The 25175-nt window shown below is 43.7% G+C and overlaps 1 protein-coding gene across 2 annotated transcripts in view; it reads left to right on the forward strand.

Annotated features, from left to right (window-relative positions):
* RGS14 (regulator of G protein signaling 14) overlaps positions 1-25175 on the forward strand; it is a 261749-nt gene that overhangs the window by 179314 nt on the left and 57260 nt on the right. For both annotated transcript variants that reach the window (XM_077265913.1, XM_077265912.1), the window contains one exon: positions 5340-5543. In XM_077265913.1, coding sequence (XP_077122028.1) covers positions 5340-5543 — 204 coding nt within the window. The remainder of the gene's footprint in view (positions 1-5339; positions 5544-25175) is intronic.

Raw genomic sequence — 25175 nt, forward strand, 5'->3', positions numbered from 1 at the left:
AGACCAATGATGCCACCATACACTCCCTGACACAAGTTATGTCGCTTATTCATGTTATGTAAATAAAAGCTTATAACCTGACGTTAAATTCATCCATTGGTTGTATAAGTTATTCTTTTGAAAGCTGAAACCCTCCAAAATGTGGTTTAGGCTAAGAAAATAAATTGTTATTAAAGCAGAAATATTGATCAGTTAATGGACACAGAATGGTCAGATTTTGGCAAGACAAAATTTTTGTTGCCCACAGACAAATAATTAACTTAAAATACAAATATATGTTGCATAACATTGGTGAATGAAGTTGTGGTGCTCCTCTAGATTCTTTGGTTTTGTCTTCCAAGCTTCCTCTTTCATCCTACCCCAAACATGCTCAATGATGTTCATGTCTGGTGACTGGGCTGGCCAGTCCTTGAGCACCTTGATCTTTTTTGCCTGGAGGAACTTTGTTGTAGAGATGGATGTATGAGATGGAGCACCATCCTGCTGCAGAATGACCTCTTTTATGATTTGGAATATAAGAGGTAGCTAATACTTCTTGATATTTTAGGCTATTGATATTGCCTTCCACCTTGCAAATGTTTCGCACACCCCTATACTGAATGTAACCCCAGACCATGATCTTTCCACCACCAAATTTAACTGTCTTCTGGGTGTATTTTGGATCCATACGGGCTCCAGTAGGTCTCCTGCAGTGTTTGTGGCAGCTGTGGTGTAGTTCTACTGAAGAGAAATCCACCTTCTGCCACTTTTCCAGTGTCCATCTATTTAGCAGGCTGTGGGAGTTTGCAGATGCCACACGGTTTTTTATTTGCCTTTTGTTTAGTGCTGGCTTCTGGGCACTGATTCGACCATGGAGGCCATTTTGAGACAGAATCCTAGAAACTGTTCTAGTTGACACAGGGACTTGAGGTGACCAGACCTGTTGGAGCTCTGCTGCTGTGGAAGAGGGGCTTGCTTTGGATTTTCTAACCAACAAACATTCCTCCTGAGCAGTTGTCTTGCGGGGTCTGCCGGACCTGGGCTAGTCAAACACATCTCCAGTCTCTTCAAATCTTTTTTTTAATTCTTTGTACTTGACGCTGAGACACATTAAAGGTGCCCGCCACCTCTGCAGTGGATCTGGTCTTCAGCCTCTTGATAATCCAGGCTTTGGTCGCAGGGTGGATTTTTGGCATGTTGTCAGAGCTTAAGTTGCAGTTCAACTGAAGGTCTGGGGAGTGGGGTTTCTTTTTATACACACACACTAAATAACCGATCATTTACTGAGCACAGGTGAGGATGTAAACTAGGATTGGGTGCATTATATGACCAGGCGACAAAACTTTTGTCTTGCTAAAATCTGACCATTCTGTGTCCATTAACTAATCAATATTTCTGCATTGATGTCAATTTATTTTCTTAACCTAAACCACATTTTGGAAGATTTCAGCTTTCAAAAGAATAATTTATACAACCAATGGATGAATTTAACATCAGGTTATAAGCTTTTATTTACATAACATGGATAAGCGACATTACTTTTGTCAGGGAGTGTACACCTTTCACCACTTGTATACTACAATACTGATCATTAATTTTAAAAAAGCACGATACTAAGTGCCATTGTATACAGGAAATCTGTATTTACGGTCAGTGTAAAGATACTACAGTGATCACTGGTGACATTATACACAGGAGATCTGTATAAGGTGTCAGTGTACAGGTAATACAGTGATCACCACTGCCAGTGACATTATACACAGGAGCTTTGTATATAGTATACAGTGTATAGTGTCAGTGTACAGGTAATACACTGACTCACTAGTGACGTCTCTAGCTGAAGTCCTTCATCTTTGCTTTTCATTTTCATCCAGCACAGACTGCCATCACTTCTTCCAGCCAGGACTCATCTCTGCATAAAATAACACAGTTACCTAGGCCTCCAGACCACATTCCCCACTTTTTCCCTTTCTTCTACACCATGTTCCAAATTATTGTGCAAATTATATTTTTCTCGGATTTTCCTAAATGGTCGGTGCAAATGACAGTCAGTCTAATAAAAGTCATCACCCGTTAGATTATACATCAAATTTTATTGAAGAAACCTCCCAATGATAACAGTATAATCTCCAAAATGAATAAAAACTCAAAACGCACTGTTCCAAATTATTAGGCACAGTAGAATTTCTAAACATTTGATCTGTTTTAAAGAACTGAAAATGCTCATTTGTGGAATTTGCAGCATTAGGAGGTCACATTCACTGAACAAAAAAAAGCTATTTAACGCCAAAACATCCTAACAGGCCAAGTCACATGTTACCATAGGAACCCTTCTTTGTTATCACCTTCACAGTTCTCGCCTCCATTGAACTTGTGAGTATTTGGAGAGTTTCTGCTTGTATTTCTTTGCATAAAGTCAGAATAGCCTCCCAGAGCTGCTGTTTTGATGTGAACTGCCTCCCACCCTCATAGATCTTTTGCTTGATGATACTCCAAAGGTTCTGTATAGGGTTGAGGTCAGGGGAAGATGGTGGCAATACCATGAGTTTATCTCCTTTTATTCCCATAGCAGCCAATGACTCAGAGATATTCTTTGCAGCATGAGATGGTGCATTGACATGCATGAAGATGATTTTGCTCCTGAAGGCACAATTCTGATTTTTATACCATGGAAGAAAGTTGTCAGTCAGAAACTCTATATACTTTGCCGAGGTCATTTTCACACCTTCAGGAACCTTAAAGGGCCCTACAAGCTGTTTCCCCATGATTCTGGCCCAAAACATGACTCCTCCATCTCCTTGCTGACGTTGCAGCCTTGTTGGGACATGGTGGCCATCCACCAACCATCCACTACTCCATCCATCTGGACCACCCAGGGTTGCTCGACACTCATCAGTAAACAAGACTGTTTGGAAATCAGTCTTCATGTGTGTCTGGGCCCACTGCAACCATTTCTGCTTGTGAACACTGTTTAGGGGTGGCCGAATAGTAGGCTTATGCACCACAGCAAGCCTTTGAAGGATCCTACACCTTGAGGTTCGAGGGACTCTAGAGGCACCAGCAGCTTCAAATAACTGTTTGCTGCTTTGTAATGGTATTTTGGCAGCTGCTCTCTTTATCCACTGAATTTGTCTGGCAGAAACCTTCCTCATTATGCCTTTATCTGCATGAACTCTGTCTGTGCTCTGTTTCAGTCACAAATCTCTTCACAGTATGATGATCACTCTTAAGTTTTCGTGAAATATCTAATGTTTTCATACCTTGACCAAGGCATTGCACTATTTAATGCTTTTCAGCAGCAGAGAGATCCTTTTTATTTCCCATATTGCTTGAAACCTGTGGTCTGCTTAATAATGTGGAACATAATTTTTAAGTAGTTTTCCTTTAATTAGAATCACCTGGAAAACTAATGATCACATGTGTTTAAGATTGATTTTAGTGATCCATTGAGCCCTGAGACACAATACAATCCACGAGTTTATTTGAAAAACAAAACAATTAAATCTTTATGACACTTAAATCCAATTTGTATAATAATTTGGAACATGGTGTACACTAGACATCTGAATACAGAGGTGCACCCACAATCAATATATAATTGGTTATTATGCAACCTCATAGATTGTAAGCTTGCGAGCAGGGCCCTCATTCCTTTTGGTATCTGTTGATCTATGTGTTTATTGTTATGCTTAATGTCCATTGTCTGTACAAGTCCCCTCTAAAATGTAAAGTGTTGGCACTATAGAAATAAAATTATTATAATTATTATTATTAACCGACCATTCCAAATATAAATTATAATCCACCACTGTGCACCCACTAACTATAAATAGCCACTTTCCCCATTTAATATATAAATTAATTAGCACCTGTACTCTTTCCCCCAATTCATTACCAGTCACTTCATCCTCAACGCCCCCCACTATGTACCTACCATTCTAACCCTAACTCCGATTCATTATAGTTACATGCCCCTCCCACCCCAATCCATTGTCATGTCTTTCTCTCTCACCCTCTATTCATTATCAACTGCTCTACCCCACATTCAATACATCATTTACTCCCCCACCCTTAAAATTAATTATTTGTTCTTCCCCTAGATCATCATTTGCTCTCCCCACCCCCTCTTCAATTGATCATTTGCTCTCCCCACCCCCACCTTCAATTAAATTGCTGTCCCCTGTCCCTCACACTGAATTTATCATTTTGCAGTCCCCCCACTTTAATTTTAAGTCCCCTTACTTCATTCATTGCAGTCCCCTATCACCCCCTCACTTCATCTGCAGCGCCCCTTCATCATTTGCAGCCCCCTATCCCCCTTCCATTTCATCATGAGCAGTCCCACATCAGACACACTTCATCATGTGCAGTCCTGCAGTCCCGTTCTCCCACTTCATCATGTGCAGTCCCCTTACCCCCCACTTCATCATGTGCAGTCACCCTTACCCCCACTTCATGTGCAGTCCATCTTACACTCCACTTTATCATGTGCAGTCCCCATTACCCCCCACTTCATGTGCAGATCACCTTACCCCCCACTTCATCATGTGCAGTCCCCTTTAACCCCCACTTCATCATGTGCAGTCCCCCTTACCCCCCACTTCATCATGTGCAGTCCCCCTTACCCCCCACTTCATCATGTGCAGTCCCCCTTACCCCCCACTTCATGTGCAGCCCCCCTCCCCCTTCATCATGCACAATCCCCCTTACCCCCACATCATCATGTGCAGCCCCATTCCATCATACAGCCCCACTCTCCCCACTTCATCATGTGCAGTCTCCTTTATCCACTAAACTATCATGTGCAGCCCCACTCCATCATGTACAGCCCCACTCAACCTTCATCATGTGCAGCCCCACTTACCCCCTTACTCCATCATGTGCAGTCTCCTTTAACCCCCAAATTCCACAAATTCCATCATGTGCCGTCTCCTTAAACCTCCCACTTCATCACTTGGAGTTACCCACCATTAAATTTATTTTATAAAGAAAACAAAAAAGTTCTTCATACTTACCTCACCAGTCGCTCCCCTGCAGTGCCTCTCTGCTTCAAGCATCCGGGTCATGTCGGCGCGTGCGTGAGGATGCCATTGCGCATGCTCAACACCTAACCTGGAAGTATAGAGAACATGAAGGGAGCAGTAGCTGTGCAGCCGTCAAGGTGACAGCCAAGCAAAGCTCCTGGCCCCAGGAGGGGGCAAAGCTCCTGTAGCCACCACCAGGCAGCCGGCCCTGAACAGCAGCTGGGGGAGCGGCCCGGGGGGCATTTGCCTCTTTGCCACCTGGGCCAGTCAGCCCCTGGTTACGGCAGTCTTTAGAAGGTTTATTTCATTTCTTTTCTTCTTTTTCTTTTTTTTTAGCATGACAGTGGCAGTTTGGGCAGCACAGAACGTGATGCAGACAGCAAACCTATCAAATACTGCTGTGTTTACCTCCCAGATGGCACCGCTTCACTCACTGCTGTCAAACCAGGACTTAACATACGAGAAATGCTTGCTGGAGTCTGTGAAAAAAGAGGATATAATTCTTCTGAAGTTAAAGTGTATCTGGCTGGAAATGATCAGGTATTTGTGTAGTGAACTACTTAGAAGACATAAAAGATTATTTAGTGCTGTTGGTCTCAGTAGTGTAACTAAAAGTGTCGGGGCCCCATTGCAAATTAGGAGCAGATCAGCTCCTATTCTCTTAAATAGGAGTTGATCTGCAGTATCCGGCAGTGGCTACTACACACTGAACACTATGAAGACTATGTTGTTCATTTCTGTTTCATAGTTTAAGGTTGAAAGAAGACATTAGTCCATCCAATTGAAATAGTAACCTAACATGTTGATCCAAAGGAATTCAAAAACACAATGAGGCAGAGGCTTATTGCACCTTATTAACCCCTTTATGACCTTGGACATATACATACTTCCAGGTCGCCTGGTACTTAAAGACCTTTGACGTATGGATACATCATGGCGATTGGATGTGCAGTGTCAGCTGATTCTGACAGCAGACCCCAGCACTCAGTGCCAAGAGAGGTGCCACACTGCTCCTGGCACTTTAACCCCCTAAATTATGTGATCGACTTTGCAGAGCAGGCAAAAGGAGGAACCTGCCTCTGCCATTGGGGCCCCTGTGACATCATCGCGGGTCACCAGAGCTAGCAAACTTGCTAGATCATGCTAAGTGCATGATCTAACAAGTTTGTCTGTCAGTGAAGCGCTGACAGTTTGTACAGCATAGGAATGGTTCTACTGTACATTTCTATGCTTTACAATCATTTAGCATGCAAAAAGTGAAAGTCCCATAGTGCGGTCAAAGTAAAAAAGTGAAAATTGTAAAAATATATATATATAAAAAAAATCACAAAATAATAATGATAATAATATATATATACAGTACAGACCAAAAGTTTGGACACACCTTCTCATTTAAAGATTTTTCTGTATTTTCATGACTATGAAAATTGTAAATTCACACTGAAGGAATCAAAACTATGAATTAACACATGTGGAATTATATACTTAACAAAAGCGTGTGAAACAACTGAAAATATGTCTTATATTCTTGAAAATATGTCTTATATTCTAGGTTCTTCAAAGTAGCCACCTTTTGCTTTGATGACTGCTTTGCACACTCTTGGCATTCTCTTGATGAGCTTCAAGAGGTAGTCACCAGAAATGGTCTTCCAACAATCTTGAAGGAGTTCCCAGAGATGCTTAGCACTTGTTGGCCCTTTTGCCTTCACTCTGCGGTCCAGCTCACCCCAAACCATCTCGATTGGGTTCAGGTCGGGTAACTGTGGAGGCCAGGTCATCTGGCGTAGAACCCCATCACTCTTCTTCTTGGTCAAATAGCCCTTACACAGCCTGGAGGTGTGATTGGGGTCATTGTCCTGTTGAAAAATAAATGATGGTCCAACTAAACGCAAACTGGATTGAATAGCATGCCGCTGCAAGATGCTGTGGTAGCCATGCTGGTTCAGTATGCCTTCAATTTTGAATAAATCCCCAACAGTGTCACCAGAAAAGCACCCCCACACCATCACACCTCCTCTTCCATGCTTCACGGTGGGAACCAGGCATATAGAGTCCATCCGTTCACCTTTTCTGCGTCGCACAAATCAAAGATCTCAAATTTGGACTCATCAGACCAAAGCACAGATTTCCACTGGTCTAATGTCTAATGTCCATTCCTTGTGTTCTTTAGCCCAAACAAGTCTCTTTTGCTTGTTGCCTGTCCTTAGCAGTGGTTTCCTAGCAGCTATTTTACCATGAAGGCCTGCTGCACAAAGTCTCCTCTTAACAGTTGTTGTAGAGATGTGTCTGCTGCTAGAACTCTATGTGGCATTGACCTGGTCTCTAATCAGAGCTGCTGCAATTTCTGAGGCTGGTGACTCAGATAAACTTATTCTCAGAAGCAGAGGTGACTCTTGGTCTTCCTTTCCTGGGGCGGTCCTCATGTGAGCCAGTTTCTTTGTAGCACTTGATGGTTTTGCAACTGCATTTTGGGACACTTTCAAAGTTTTCCCATTTTTTCGGACTGACTGACCTTCATTTCTTAAAGTAATGATGGCCACTCATTTTTCTTTACTTAGCTGCTTTTTTCTTGCCATCATACAAATTCTAACAGTCTATTCAGTAGGACTGTCAGCTGTGTATCCACCAGACTTCTGCTCAACACAACTGATGGTCCCAACCCCATTTACAAGGCAAGAAATTCCACTTATTAAACCTGACAGGGCACACCTGTGAAGTGAAAACCATTTCCAGTTACTACCTCTTGAAGCTCATCAAGAGAATGCCAAGAGTGCACAAAGCAGTCATCAAAGCAAAAGGTGGCTACTTTGAAGAACCTAGAATATAAGACATATTTTCAGTTGCATCACTTTTTTTGTTAAGTATATAATTCCACATGTGTTAATTCATAGTTTTAATGCCTTCAGTGTGAATTTACAATTTTCATAGTCATTGAAATACAGAAAAATCTTTAAATGAGAAGGTGTGTCCAAACTTTTGTTCTGTACTGTATATTGTATCCATAAATAAATATTTTTATGAAAAAAAACTGCACATATTCGGTATTACCGCGTCCGATGAGACCCAATCTATAAAATTGTCCTAATAGTTTACCCCCCTTTGTAAAAAAAGAGGCAAAAAAATATGATTTGTAATCATATTGCTGAAAAAAAGTTGAAGAAAATGTGATAAAAAAGACAAATGGTATAGCTCTTTCCTCTTATTACACAAAAAAATTCTGCCATACAGCTCAATCAGTGAAAAAATAAAAAAAGTTATAGAAATTATAGCTCTCAGAAGAAAAGGATGCAAACATAATTATTTATTTCTATAAAATAGTTTTTATTGCGTAAAAGCACCAAAACATAAAAAAAATATAATTTTGGTATCGCTGTATTCGTACTGACCTGAAGAACAAAGCTGTCTTGTCAATTTTACCACATGTGGATTGGCATAAAAAAGGACCCCAAAAAGCAATTGCTGGTGTTTGTTCATTTTGCCTCACAAAAATCGGATTGGAAAGCGATCAAAAGATGCCATGTGCCTGAAAATGATACCAATAAAAACGTCAACTTGTCCCGCAAAAAACCAACCCTCACATTTGGTATCTCTGTAATCGTTCCGTACCAAAGAATAAAGTCGTCCAATCACTTACACCGCACGAGGAACAGCGTAAAAGATAAAATCAATTCTTCACCTGCTGTCGATTTGTTCATTCTGCCTACTGTCGATTTGTCCACGTTTATCCTACGCTCTACGCTGAGCTCTTACACCAGGGTTTCTGTGTAAATCTCTGAAATACGTGATTCAAGCAAAACCACCGATGAAAGATTCTCTATAATGAGGCAGATGAAGCACACTGTTGACGCCGTCTGACCTGATCCGGCAGTGTCAGTCTTTTTAGGTGTGCATAAATGTGCAATCGGCCACAGTTTTGTGCACTTCTGAAAAGTACAATGCTGAACAGAGGCCAGACAGAGTACAGAGTAACTCTGCTGCCTCATTATAGTAAGTGGCTCCCTTGGGGGTTTCATCTGAATCAATTCACTCAGATTTAGCTGGAAACCCAAATATAAGTGCTCAGCTTAGAGCGCCAGATAACATTTGATCCCAAACGTTATGTAAAATGTTCCAAACGAGCTTCAAATCAATCCACAAAAAATCAAGTCAACACTCAGGTCCGTCATCTGTCAGTGGAAATATAGGGGCTTCCACATTACTGCGGAAAAGCGGTAAGGCTCCTTGCCCCCAAAAGAGGCTGTGCACAACGTACTGGTCACTACAATGTACTGTTCACTACAATGTACTGGTCACTACAGCGGCAGTTTGCAATTTTCACTCAGCAACATCCATTGCTGTTTGCTTCTGGAAAACACCAATGGAATCAAAACAACTGCATCTGTAGATAAATTCCCATAGGGGTATACTTTCTAAATTGGGGTAACTTGAGGGAGGGGAGATTCTGCTCTTCTAGCCCTTTGGGCTCTATATATTTAGTCCGCATACTATTTGTCACAAGGGTGTCACGCGCCCCTGGAAGACCTGGAGTTAGACTGTCACATTGGGTAATGATTAGCTGGTCTTCTTTAGAGATGGTGTGATTTGTGTACCATATTAAATGGATTTAGTCTCCTCTGGTGCTAAAGAGGTTATCGACCCTTTATATGCTGGTCAGAAACATGCAGCCCCATTTCAGCTGCTGCTGATATGATCATTACCTCTTCCCATAAAAACTGGCCAGACTTTCTTGTCCCTATCGGTAAAAGATTCCTCTTCCTGTGCTGTGTTCTAAAACTAAGTGGTTGGAGTGAAGTTGTTGTAGTAGTGATCTGTGGTCTGCTGTAGTACGTGTGTGTTCCCATTTAGTCTATTCCTCACTGTCCCTATCCTCCTCCCTATTGTTGGTTAGTGTGTTTGTATGATAGAGGTTTTCTGTTATCCCTGTTTTGTCTTTGTGTCTTTTTTACCTTATATTTCTGTCCCATGCCTCATGAGGTGGGGGAGGGGACAGATCAGGATTTAACAGGAGAATAGTAAAGTTGGATATTTGGGCATCTCTACCTTCAAGAGTACCCTTGAACAGGGATATTTATGGTCCCAATTCCAGAGACAGTTTGAGGCCCCCCATCCTTACTGAAGACCGTCACAGCATGACATTTTCACCATCTGAAAGAAACTATGATGTATGCCATAGAGAACTTTTGTCTATCAAGTTGGCTTTTGAGGAGTTCCATTAATTATTGGAGGGGGCAGTCTACACTGTTACTGTCATTACTAGGGTTGAGCGACTTTCATTTTTTTAAGATCGAGTCGGGTTTTGCGAAACCCGACTTTGTCCAAAGTCGAGTCGAGTGCAGTCGGCCGATTATCGCTAAAAGTCGGGGATCGACCGAAACACGAAACCCAATGCAAGTCAATGGGGAAGCATAGTCGGCAGTGAGTGGAGGCCAGGAAAACACCTACAGTGCCCATTTTAATGCCAAAAACATCCATTCTTGTTTCTGAAGCTTGTCAATCTTAATTAACTTTATAATAATAGTTGGGCATTGGAAATTGGGGGTCATTTGGCAAAAGTTGTGGGGGGTAGGGCTGGTTCAAGGTTTTAGTGGGCCCAGGAAACGTGGACTACGTCACGGCGGTGGAGCAGGGAGAGGTAAGTATGTCAAGTTTGCAAGTGCTGTGATCCTAAGCAAGCAGGGGGGGCCCACTCGTTGGCATTGGCACTGGCACAGGGCCCCTCAAAGTACAGCGGTGTGTTTGCACGGCGGGGGCGCCTCCCACCAACAGCGACACTTTTGCGTACTCTGAGGGGCCCTGTGCCAGTGACGTCGCCAACGAGTATGCCCCCCCACCTGATGAAGGAACCTGCACTTTCATCTGCACCTTCCTCTTTGTCCCTGTGTAAGGTGGTATAACATGCGGGAAGGGGAACCTTACTTTCAGCAGGGTCAGATTCTGGCTGTGTAGAGTGCAAGGGGAATGTAGTGGTCTAGGTCAATGTACCAGCAGACTCATCTAGCAGTGGCTGGGCAATGGGCAGGATGAGGAGGAAACACAGATATAGGGCCAAAGAATAAAGTAGGCTAGATGCAGTTCAAAATTGGTAACAGGACTAAACAGGCGGCATTGCTTTGTTCAGTGGAGTAGCAAACCCAGGAGCAGCAGACACTGTTTTAAGGGCCCAACCACACTAGTAGGCCAAATGCAAGTTTAATATCTGCTACTATAGGCCAAAAGCCTAAAGACTGAAGCTCAGCTTTATACAGTGGAGGACAACACCATGGAGCGGCAGACACCATTAGTAGGCCGTAACCACCAATTTTTTGTTAAAAAAGCACTTAATGAGAGCCAGAAGGTTGAAGCTCAGACAAGGCAACCTGGAGGAGAACACCAAGGAGGAGGAGAACACTCAGGAGGAGGACAACACCAGGGAGCGGCAAATAGAGTTATTAGGCCCCAACCACCAATTTTTTAAAAAAAGCACTTAATGAGAGCCAGAAGGTTGAAGCTCAGATTTATTCAGTTGAGGACAACACCAGGGAGCGGCAGACACCGTTAGTAGGCCCCAACAACCAATTTTTTTTTAAAAAGCACTTAATGAGAGCCAGAAGGTTGAAGCTCAGCTTTATACAGTTGAGGACAACACCAGGGAGCGGCAGACACCGTTAGTAGGCCGTGACCAAAGTTGAAGGCCAAATGCAGTTTAATATCTGATACTGCTAGGCCGAAAGCCTAAAGACTGAAGCTCAGATTTATACAGTGGAGGACAACACCAGGGAGCGGCAGACACCGTTAGTAGGCCATAACCACCAATTTTTTGTTAAAAAAGCACTTAATGAGAGCCAGAAGGTTGAAGCTCAGATTTATTCAGTTGAGGACAACACCAGGGAGCGGCAGACACCGTTAGTAGGCCCCAACCACCAATTTTTTTTTAAAAAGCACTTAATGAGAGCCAGAAGGTTGAAGCTCAGCTTTATACAGTTGAGGACAACACCAGGGAGCGGCAGACACCGTTAGTAGGCCGTGACCAAAGTTGAAGGCCAAATGCAGTTTAATATCTGATACTGCTAGGCCGAAAGCCTAAAGACTGAAGCTCAGCTTTATACAGTGGAGGACAACACCAGGGAGCGGCAGACACCGTTAGTAGGCCGTAACCACCAATTTTTTGTTAAAAAAGCACTTAATGAGAGCCAGAAGGTTGAAGCTCAGATTTATTCAGTTGAGGACAACACCATGGAGCGGCAGACACCGTTAGTAGGCCGTAACCACCAATTTTTTGTTAAAAAAGCACTTAATGAGAGCCAGAAGGTTGAAGCTCAGACAAGGCAACCTGGAGGAGAACACCAAGGAGGAGGAGAACACTCAGGAGGAGGACAACACCAGGGAGCGGCAAATAGAGTTATTAGGCCCCAACCACCAATTTTTTTAAAAAAAGCACTTAATGAGAGCCAGAAGGTTGAAGCTCAGATTTATTCAGTTGAGGACAACACCAGGGAGCGGCAGACACCGTTAGTAGGCCGTAACCACCAATTTTTTTTTAAAAAGCACTTAATGAGAGCCAGAAGGTTGAAGCTCAGCTTTATACAGTTGAGGACAACACCAGGGAGCAGCAGACACCGTTAGTAGGCCGTAACCACCAATTTTTTAAAAAACAGCACTTAATGAGAGCCAGAAGGTTGAAGCTCAGATTTAGACAGTGGAGGACAATTTGAATTAGGGACTGCAGGCAGACTTAGTAGGCTGTCCCCTGTGGACCATGCATCCACCACATTAACCCATTGCGCTGTAATGGACACGTAACCTTCCGTGGCCATGCCTACAGGTCCATGCGTCTGTTGTCAGGTGCACCTTTGTACTCACAGATTGCCAGAGTGCATGGACAATGCGGTCTTTTACATGCTGGTGGAGGGTTGGGATGGCTTTTCTCGCAAAAGAAGTGTCGACTGGTTAGCTTGTAGCGTGGTACAGCGTAGTCCATCATGGCTTTATTAATATTAAATAAAATATATAAATAGGCTCAATGCAGTTTTAAATCGGTTACATGGATACCCAGGTAGCATTGTGGGCAGTGGAGGAGGATTGCAAGGAGGGACCGCAGACAGGCTTACTAGGCCTAAAATAACTAAAAATAGGCTCAAGGCAGTTTTAAATCGGTTACATGGATACACAGGCAGCATTGTGGTCAGCGGAGGAGGATTGCAAGGAGGGACCGCAGACAGGCTTACTAGGCCTAAAATAACTAAAAATAGGCTCAAGGCAGTTTTAAATCGGTTACATGGATACACAGGCAGCATTGTGGTCAGCGGAGGAGGATTGCAAGGAGGGACCGCAGACAGGCTTACTAGGCCTAAAATAACTAAAAATAGGCTCAAGTCAGTTTTAAATCGGTTACATGGATACACAGGCAGCATTGTGGTCAGCGGAGGAGGATTGCAAGGAGGGACCGCAGACAGGCTTACTAGGACTAAAATAACTAAAAATAGGCTCAAGGCAGTTTTAAATCGGTTACATGGATACACAGGCAGCATTGTGGTCAGCGGAGGAGGATTGCAAGGAGGGACCGCAGACAGGCTTACTAGGCCTAAAATAACTAAAAATAGGCTCAAGGCAGTTTTAAATCGGTTACATGGATACACAGGCAGCATTGTGGTCAGCGGAGGAGGATTGCAAGGAGGGACCGCAGACAGGCTTACTAGGCCTAAAATAACTAAAAATAGGCTCAAGGCAGTTAGAGTTATCTCGCAGGGGTACACAGGCAGCAGTGTTGTGGTCAGTGGAGGAGGATTGCAAGGAGTGTCTGACACAGTTAGTACTCACAAAAAATAAATAGATGTTAATGTCTCGCAAAACAACTAAAACAAAAAAAAGTGTGGCATATTTAGGTACAGGGGTGGGCTCATCTGCTGAGTTTCTGACATAGTAATTTGGCAGTAAGTATTTACTGTTGTCAATATAGGACACTGACCCAGACTACTTTAACTAGCATCATACATGTCAACAAATTGGTATTGTCAGTGCCAGGCATTGAATGATGTCAGCGCATAGACTAAACTGGTGGAGCTGTGAGAGATAATTTTGCACGTGGTAGAGCACAGTTTGAGCTGGGGGGGGAACTCTCTTGTGGCCGGCGGTACCGTCCCAGGGCCCCTCATGTTACAATGGTGTGTCTGACGTTGGGTGCGCGCCACCACCGCCAGAGACACTTTATTGTACTATGAGGGACCCAGTGGCAGTGCCGTCGACCAAAAGCGGGGACACCCACCTCTTCAGACAAATGCCACTCTAACGGGTGCCTGCGCCAAGTGGCGAGACAACGGCCCCGTGGGGGGAGTTTTCCCATTGAGGGAGGTGTAAACATGTCGTATGCTGGACAAACAGCAGCTGCAAATTAAGAGATTGGAACACTCAGTAAGACCAGTCCACAAGCAAGACCTTTTTATAGGAAAGCTAGGTGTCAGCCGGGAAAGGTGGGGCAAAATAATTTGAAATCCAGGAGTGGTTCATTTTAATGAAGGTTAGATCATCCACATTTTGGGTAGCCAGACGAGTCCTTTTTTCGGTTAATATTGAACCAGCAGCACTGAATACTCTTTCTGATAGCACACTAGCTGCTGGGCAAGCAAGCTCCTGCAATGCATATTCTGCCAATTCAGGCCAGGTGTCTAATTTGGATGCCCAGTAATCAAATGGGAATGACGGTTGAGGGAGAACATCGATAAGGGCTGAAAAATAGTTAGTAACCATACTGGACAAATGTTGTCTCCTGTCAATTTGAATAGATCCTGCAGTACCTGTCCTGTCTGCGGTCATTGCGAAATCACTCCACAACCTGGTCAGAAAACCCCTCTGTCCAACGCCACTTCTGATTTGTGCACCTCTAACACCTCTGCCCTGTAGCCCCCTGCAGCTCGTGTGAGAACCATCACTGGTGCTGTGTGCTGGGAATGCCTGAATCAAACGGTCTACAAGAGTTGCTTGTTTGGTTGCTAATATTTGTTCGAGGTTCTCATGTGTTGCATAATATTTTGCAATTTGCCTTTATAGCGAGGGTCAAGGATGCAGGCCAACCAGTAATCGTCATCGCTCATCATTTTAATAATGCGTGGGTCCCTTTTGAGGATACTTAAGGCATAATCCGCCATGTGGGCCAAAGTTCCAGTTGTCAAATCTGCGGTTGTGCTGGTTTGAGGGGCAGTTACTGGCAAATCTACGTCACTTGTCTCCCTTAAAAAAACAGAACCCGGTCTTGCAACGCCACTAATTTCGGTTGGCCCAGGAGAAGCTTCCTCATTAAAAAAGTACTCATCCCCATCATCCTCCTCGACCTCCTCCTCCTCTTCGCCCGCTACCGCGTCCTCTACACGGCCCTGACCAGGCAATGGCTGACTGTCATCAAGGCTTTCCTCTTCCTCGGCTGCAGACGCCTACTCCTTTATGTGCGTCAAACTTTGCATCAGCAGACGCATTAGGGGGATGCTCATGCTTATTATGGCATTGTCTGCACTAACCAGCCGTGTGCATTCCTCAAAACACTGAAGGACTTGACACAGGTCTGGTAGCTTCGACCACTGCACACCTGACAACTCCATGTCTGCCATCCAACTGCCTGCCCGTGTATGTGTATCCTCCCACAAAAACATAACAGCACGCCTCTGTTCGCACAGTCTCTAAAGCATGTGCAGTGTGGAGTTCCACCTTGTTGCAACATCGATGATTAAGCGATGCTGGGGAAGGTTCAAAGACCACTGATAGTTCTGCATACAGCTGGAGTGTACCGGCGAACAGCGGATATGCGAGCAAAGTCTGCGCACTTTGAGGAGCAGGTCGGGTAACCCCGGATAACTTTTCAGGAAGCACTGCACCACCAGGTTTAAGGTGTGAGCCAGGCAAGGAATGTGTTTCAGTTGAGAAAGGGCTATGGCAGCCATGAAATTCCTTCCGTTATCACTCACTACCTTGCCTGCCTCAAGATGTACAGTGCCCAGCCATGACTGAGTTTCTTTCTGCAAGAACTCGGACAGAACTTCCGCGGTGTGTCTGTTGTCGCCCAAACACTTCATTGCCAATACAGCCTGCTGACGCTTGCCACTAGCTGTCCCATAATGGCACACCTGGTGTGCAACAGTGCCAGCTGCGGATGGAGTGGATGTGCGATTGCGGTCTGTGGATGAGCTCTCGCTTCTGCAGGAGGAGGAGGAAGAGGAGGAGGGGGGGCGAACACCTACAGCCAACTCTTTCCTTGACCATGGGCTAGGCAGAACTGTCCCAATATTGCTGTCCCCTGTGGACCCTGCATCCACCACATTCACCCAGTGTGCCGTGATGGACACGTAACGTCCCTGGCCATGCCTACTGGTCCATGCATCTGTTGTCAGGTGCACCTTTGTAGTCACAGACTGCCTGAGTGCATGGACGATGCGGTCTTTAACATGCTGTTGGAGGGCTGGGATGGCTTTTCTAGAAAAGAAGTGTCGACTGGGTAGCTCGTAGCGTGGTACAGCATAGTCCATCAGCGCTTTGAAAGCTTCGCTTTCAACTAACCGGTAGGGCATCATCTCTAATGAGATTAGTCTAGCAATGTGGGCGTTCAAACCCTGTGTACGCGGATGCGAGTATGAGTACTTCCTTTTCCTAACAAGAGTCTCATGTAGGGTGAGCTGGACTGGAGAGCTGGAGATCGTCGAACTAGCGGTGGTGCCGGTGGACATGGCAGACTGAGAGAGAGTTGGAGATGGTATTCTTGCCGGTGCCCTACATGCAGTGTTTCCTACTACGAACCTGGTGATTCCCTGACTGCTTTGGCCTGGAGACAAAAGCTGCACAGATACTGCAGGTGTTGCGGGAAATGGTGGGGTTACAGTGAGGGAAGGGATGTAGCGTTGCTGACTAGCTTCATTGGCCGAGGGTGCTGCAACCTTTAGGCACGTTTGGTAGTTAGTCCAGGCTTGCAAATGCATGGTGGATAAATGTCTATGCATGCAACTTGTATTTAGACTTTTAAGATTCTGACCTCTGCTTAAGGTAGTTGAACATTTTTGACAGATGACTTTGCGCTGATCATTTGGATGTTGTTTAAAAAAATGCCAGACTGCACTCTTTCTACTATCGGATACCTTTTCAGGCATTGCAGACTGAGCTTCTTTAACCGGATGGCCACGCTGTCCTCCAACTGGTTTTGCCAAGCGTTTTTGGCCAGATACGGGCCCAGCAGATGGAACCTGTTGTGATGTTGATGCCTGCTGTGGCTCCTCCTCCTCCGCTTCTGAACTACTGCCGCCTGCACCCTGTTCCCCCAATGGCTGCCAATCGGGGTCAACAACTGGGTCATCTATGACCTCCTCTTCTATGTCGTGTGCAACTTCGTCTGTGTCACCGTGTAAGCCGGTGGTATAGCGTTCGTGACGGGGCACCATAGTCTCCGCTGGGTTTGATTCTGCCTCAGTACACTGCGAGGGCAATGTTCTGGTCTGAGTCAAAGGAACAGCATAGTAATCTGGCTGTGGCTGTGCATCTGTGCACTCCATGTCCGATTCAACTTCTAATGGGCATGGCCTGTTAACTGTTTCACTGTCTAACCCAGGAACGGTATGTGTAAAGAGTGCCATGGAGTAACCTGTTGTGTCGACTGACGCATCCTTCACTGTTGTTCTGGGTGAAGGACACAAGGAAGCGACTTGTTCCTGACCGAGAGAATCCACTGACGATGCACTGCTCTGACATTTGGCACTTTCCGAGGAGGAGGCGAAAGAGCTAGAGGCAGAGTCAGCAATGAAAGCCAATACTTGTTCCTCCTGCTCCGGCTTCAAAAGTGGTTTTCCTACTCCCAGAAAAGAGAGCGTTCGAGGCCTTGTGTAGCCAGACGACGAACCTGGCTCAACAACTCGAGACTTAGGTGCTGTACTGCTTTTACCACGACCACCTGATGCTCCACCACCACTACCATCATTACCAGCTGACAATGACCGCCCACGGCCAAGACCTCTTCCACTAGACTTCCTCATTGTTTGCAAAACGTAACCAAAGTAACGGTATTTGTTACTGTAAAACAACTTATAAGGTGAACTCAAACTTATGTATGATTTATATATAACTTTATAGGTGCCTGACACTTAAAGGAAAATCAGGCCCAATGTTACACACTAGGTTTTCTGTGCCCCAATAATTTGAGACAGATGGTACACACAGGATTGGCACTCAAGCAGAAATGCCAATCTTAATCTCCCACTATTTTTTTTTTTCAGGGAGAATTAAAAAAAAAAAAAAAAAAAAGGCCCAGTATTACACACTGGTTTTTGGTGGCACACAATGAGAGACAGATGCCACACACAGCAATGGCACAGAGGCAGACTTGCCAATCTTTATCTCCCACTATTTATTTATTTTTTTACAGGGAGAATTTACCAAAAAAAAAAAATGGCCCAGTATTACACACTGGTTTTCGGTGGCACACAATGAGAGACAGATGCCACACACAGCAATGGCACAGAGGCAGACTTACCAATCTTTATCTCCCACTATTAATTTTTTTTTTACAGGGAGAATTTACCAAAAAAAAAAAATGGCCCAGTATTACACACTGGTTTTTGGTGGCACACAAAGAGAGACAGATGCCACACACAGCAATGGCACAGAGGCAGACTTGCCAATCTTTATCTCCCACTATTTATTTTTTTTTTACAGGGAGAATTTACCAAAAAAAAAAAAAATGGCCCAGTATTACACACTGGTTTTCGGTGGCACACAATGAGAGACAGATGCCACACACAGGACTGGCACAGAGGCAGACTTGTCAATCTTTATCTCCCACTATTAATTTTTTTTTTTACAGAGAGAATTTACCCCCCCAAAAAAATGGCCCAGTATTACACACTGGTTTTCGGTGGCACACAATGAGAGACAGATGCCACACACAGCAATGGCACAGAGGCAGACTTGCCAATCTTTATCTCCTACTATTTATTTATTTTTTTACAGGGAGAATTTACCCCCCCCCAAAAAAATGGCCCAGTATTACACACTGGTTTTCGGTGGCACACAATGAGAGACAGATGCCACACACAGCAATGGCACAGAGGCAGACTTGCCAATCTTTATCTCCCACTATTAATTTTTTTTTTTACAGGGAGAATTTACCCCCCCAAAAAAATGGCCCAGTATTACACACTGGTTTTCGGTGGCACACAATGAGAGACAGATGCCACACACAGCAATGGCACAGAGGCAGACTTGCCAATCTTTATCTCCCACTATTAATTTTTTTTTTTACAGGGAGAATTTACAAAAAAAAAAAAATGGCCCAGTATTACACACTGGTTTTTGGTGGCACACAATGAGAGACAGATGCCACACACAGCAATGGCACAGAGGCAGACTTGCCAATCTTTATCTCCCACTATTTTATTTTTTTTTTCAGGGAGAATTAAAAAAAAAAAATATGGCCCAGTATTACACACTGGTTTTCGGTGGCACACAATGAGAGACAGATGCCACACACAGCAATGGCACAGAGGCAGACTTGCCAATCTTTATCTCCCACTATTTAATTTTTTTTTTTTTAAGGAACAATAAAAAAAAATAAAAATAAATATAGGACCAGTATTACACACTGGTTTTCGGTGGCACACAATGAGAGACAGATGCCACACACAGCACTGGCACAGAGGCAGACTTGCCAATCTTTATCTCCCTGCAGTAATCTCAGAAAAGTATGGCAGGCAGCTGTAAAAAGGACTGCTGCACACAAAAGTGTGGACAAAGAAACAAGATAGCTGTGCAGAAAGGAAGGAACAACAGGATTTGTGCTTTGAAAAAAGCAGTTGGTTTGCACAGCGGCGTACACACACAGCAACGCAGCTATCAGGGAGCCTTCTAGGGCAGCCCAATGAGCTACAGCGCTGAGGAAAAAAAAATTTAGCTTCCACTGTCCCAGCAAACAAAAGGTGGTGTTGGACAGTGGAAATCGCTACAGCACAAGCGGTTTGGGGGTGAATGTACCCTGCAAAACACTATCCCTGCTTCTGACGAAGCGGCACCTCTCCCTACGCTCAGATCAGCAGCAGTAAGATGGCGGTCGGCGGGAACGCCCCTTTATAGCCCCTGTGACGCGGCAGAAAGCAAGCCAATCACTGCAATGCCCTTCTCTAAGATGGTGGGGACTGAGATCTATGTCATCACGCTGCCCACACTCTGCGTCCACCTTCATTGGCTGAGAAATGGCGCTTTTAGCGTAATTGAAACGCAACTTTGGCGCGAAAGTCGCGTACCGCATGGCCGACCCCACACAGGGATCGGGTCGGGTTTCATGAGACGCCGACTTTGCCAATAGTCGGCGACTTATGAAAATGAACGATCCGTTTCCCTCAACCCTAGTCATTACTGATCATTAAAATCTGTTGTACCTTGAATCCGCTAAACATCTTTATCCTAGACAAGCTAGATGGTCTTTGTTTTTTGCCAGGTTTAATTTTATTATCACTTACCATCCTGGGATTAAGAACATGAAAGATAATGCTTTGTTTCGAAGTTTGTTCTGATGGGTGGTTGTTCGAATGACTCTGTCCCTATTTTACACGAATGGGTGGTCAATGGTCATTTCTGCCTTGTGTTTTAAGCTGGAGGGAGAGATATTGAAGGCTCAGGGGGACGACCTTCTTATCCTACAGGGAAATTATTTTTACCATTGCATCTGCATCTCAAAGTTTTAGGGGCACATCATATCTCGGCTCTCATTGGTCATCCAGATAATAAAGCAACCTTGCACCTCTTTTCTTGTCATTTTTGGTGGCCAAGGTTGCATCGGGATGTAGTCGACTTTATTTCTTCCTGTAATGTCTGTGCGCATTCCAAGGCCCTGCATACTTGTTGTTCTGGGACTCTTCTACCATTAACCATAGCATACTAGCCACGGACACATTTATCCATGGATTTTATTACAGATCTTCCTTCCTCCTCTGGTAAGACTGTTATCTTAGTTGTGGTGGATAGGTTCAGTAAAATGGTGCACTTCAATGCTTTACCTGCTCTCCCTAACGCCAAGACACTGGTGTCTTGGGAATATAAAAAAATTGGGGCTAAAAGAACATTTCTGTGGCAAAAATTTGATTTTTTTATTTTCACGGCTCTATGTTATAAACTTATATGAAGTACTTTGGGGATCAACCTGCTCATCACACATGTAGATAAGTTTCCAAAATGGTGTCACTTGTGGGAGGTTTCCACTGTTTAGGCACATCAGGGGCTCTCTAAACGCGACATGGCGTTTGCTAATGATTCCAGCAAATTTTACATTCACAATGTCAAATGGCACTCCTTCCCATCCGAGCTCTGCCGTGTGCCCAAACAGTAATTTTCCCGCCCTTATGGGGTATCGGCGTACTCAAGAAAAAATGCACATGAAATTTTCTGCTGCAATTTCTCCTGTTACCCTAGTGAAAATGCAAAGTTTGCTAAAAAAAACATTTTTGTGGGAAAAATGTGATTTTATTTTAATTTCACGGCTCACCGTTCTAAACTAATATGCAGTATAATGCCCCTTTATACAGTATAATTTCCCCTGCAGCTCTCTATATACAGTTAAATGCTTTCATAGCCCTTATATACAGTATGATGGCCTCACATCTCCATATAGACAATACAATATTCCAAGCGCTTACATTATACTGTATAGTATAATACCCCCACAGATCCCTGTATAAATTATGATGTCCCCCACAGCTCTCTCTATACACTGTAATGACCACATAGCCGGCCCTATACAGATGACTTCACAGCTCCCTACATAAAGCATGATGTCCTTTTCAACTCTCTATACATTTTGTGATGGTCCCCACAGTTACTTAAATACAGTGTAATGCCCTCATAACTCCTATACATAGTATGATGTCTCCCACAGTTTCCTATATACATTATAATGCCCCCATAGCTTCCAATAAACAGTATGATGGCTGCACAGGTCCCTATATACAGTATGATGTCCGAGACAGGACTTCATACTATATGCAGTATGACACAGCTCCCTATATAAAGTATGATGTCCCTAACAGCTCTCTATTCATTTTGTGATGGCCCCCAGAGTTGCTTAAATACAGCCTAATGCCCCTATTAAGGCTGCCATCAGCAACTTCGGGGCCATATACTGGCAACATTTTTGGGCCCCCTTGAGACTCTGCCCAGGCTCCACCCCAGCTCCACTTCCAACCTCGCAAACCTTCCACAGTCCCACTCCCGATGCCCACCAATCACACATTATCAGTTCCCATCTAACACCAGATCACATACATAGCCAGCAGCTTTTGTTTTGGCTAAAAGATTTTTTTTAAGCCGCCACCATGACTATGTAGACTCTTTTGGCCAGGCCCTATTCTACTCTAACCTATTAAATATTTGTTAAAATATCCAATACTATTTAGGTATATTTTTATCTATTTTTCTTTAAGGGAATGAGTCACATGCAATTTTTAAAATGAACAATAATACCACATACAAGGGACAAGTACCTTCACACCTTGACCAGAGCACATATTACCACCACATAGTGACCTATAATACCACATGCAAGGCACAAATACGGCCACATCATGGCCGAACCACATATTGCCACCACATAGTTACTGAATAATGCCATATACGAGGAACAAATATGGCCAAGCCATGGCCGGACCATATATTAGAAACACATAGTGATCGAATACTACAATAATGTTGATTAATAAAAAAACACCATACTAATTTTACCATAAGTGCCATTATACACAGGAGCTTTGTATATAGTACACAGTGTTTAGTGTCAGTGTACATGTAATACGATGATCACCGGTGACACACATTGGAGCTCTGTATATGGTGTCAATGTACAGCTAATACAGAGATCACCAGTGACATTATACACAAGAGCTCTGTATATAGTGTACAGTGCACAGTGTCAGTGTAAAGGTAATACAATGATCACCAGTGACATTATACACAGAAGCTCTGTATATAGTGTCATTGCACAGATATTACAGTGATCACTGGTAACATTATACACAGGATCTCTGTATATAGTATACAGTGTATAGTGTCAGTGTAGAGATAACACACTGACTCACAGGTGAAGTCTCTAGTTGAAGTTCTTCATCTTCGCTTTTCATCTTCATTGAGCGCACACCTCCATAGCTTCTTCCAGCCAGGACTTGTGTCTGCAGAAAATAGCACAGTTATCTAGAGCACATTCCCCAACCTCTATGCTACCCCAGATGAAGAAAAAAGCGACCGTGTTGCCCTGCACAGTAACAGGACCTCTCCTCCCTGACACTAAAAGCAGCATCCTCAAAAATAAATATCCTTTAATTAGGCCATACAGTAATTATATCCCATATTCTGCTCCCATGTGTCTTCCCATTCTGCCTCATGTCTCTCCATATTGCCCCATAGTCATCCATAATAGTAGAATTAATCCCATAGTCACATATAGTAGTATAATGCACCCCCATAGAAGTATAATGCACCCCAATAGTCATATATAATAGTATAATGCATCCCAAAATAATATATAGCAGTATAATGCAGCCCCATGGTAGAATAATGCACCACCATAGGAGTACAAAGCACCCCCATAGGAGTATAATACAGACCAATGGAAGTATAATGAACCCCCATGGTAGTATAATGCAGCCCCATAGTGGTATAATGCAGCCCCATAGTGGTATAATGCAGCCGCATGGTAGCATAATACACCCCCATAGCAGTATACTGCAGCCCCATAGCAATATGATGCACCCCAATACCAGTATAATGCACACCAATACCAGTATAATGCAGCCCATTAACTGTATAATACAACCCCCTAGCAGTAAATGTAGACTCATAGCAGTATATTGAACCCCCATAGTAATATAATACACTCGCATAGTAGTATAAAGTAGCCCCATAGTAGTGTAATGCACCCCATAGCAGTATAATGCAACCCCATACCATTATAATGCAGCCTCATATCAGTATAATGAAGCCTCATGCCAGTGTAATGCACGCCCATAGTATAATGCAGCCCATAGTAGTATAATGCACCCCTATACCAGTATAATGCACCCCATAATAGTATAAAGCACCCCATACCAATATAACGCAACCTCATAGCAGTATAATGCACCCCCACATCAGTATAATGCACCCCCATAGGAACATAATGCACCCCATACCAGTATAGTGCAGCCCCACAAGAGTATAATGCAGTCCATACCAGTATAATGCACCCCATACCAGTATAATGCAGCCCTATAGTAGTATAATGCACCCCTATAGGAGTATAATGAAACCCCATACAAGTATAATGCTATAATGCACCCCAAAGTATAATGCAGCCCCATAGCAGTATAATGTAACACCATACCAGTATAATGCAGCCCCATACCAATATTATGCAGCCCCATAACAGTATAATGCACACCCATAAAAGGGTAATGCTGCCCCAAAGGAGTATAATTTAGCCCCATAAGAGTATAATACAGCCTCATAGTAATATAATGCACTCCCTTAGTAGCATAATGCACCCCATAGCAATGTAATACACCCCATACCAGTATAATGCTCCCCCATACCAATATAATGCAGCCCCATACCAGTATAATGAACCCTCATATCAGTATAATGCTGCCCCTTAGCAGTATAATGCACCCCCATAGTAAAACAATGCACCACCATAGTAGTATAATGCACCCCATAGCAGTATAAGGAAGCCCCATACTGGTATAATGCACCCTTATAGGAGTATAATGCATGCTCATAGGAGTATAATGCACCCCCACAGTATATTGCAGCCCCATAGTAGTATAATGCACACCCATAGTATAATACAGGCCCATAGTAGTATAATACACCACCATACCAGTATAATGCACCCCATTAAGGTAGAATGCACCCCCATTGTATAATGCACCACCATACCAGTATAATTCACCCCATAGTATAATTCAGAATCAAAGCAGTATAATGCACCCCCATAGCAGTATAATGCATCACCATACCAGTATGATGCATCCCCATAGAAGTGTAATACAGCCCCATAGTAGTGTAATGCACCCAATATCAGTATAATGCAACCTTATACCAGTATAATGCAGCCTCTTAGCAGTATAATGCACCCCATAGTAATATAATACACCCCTTTAGTAGTATAATGCATCCCCATAGTATAATGCATACCTACTGTAGTATTAT

Source organism: Ranitomeya variabilis, chromosome 5, assembly GCF_051348905.1.
Source record: "Ranitomeya variabilis isolate aRanVar5 chromosome 5, aRanVar5.hap1, whole genome shotgun sequence".
NCBI lineage: Eukaryota > Metazoa > Chordata > Amphibia > Anura > Dendrobatidae > Ranitomeya > Ranitomeya variabilis.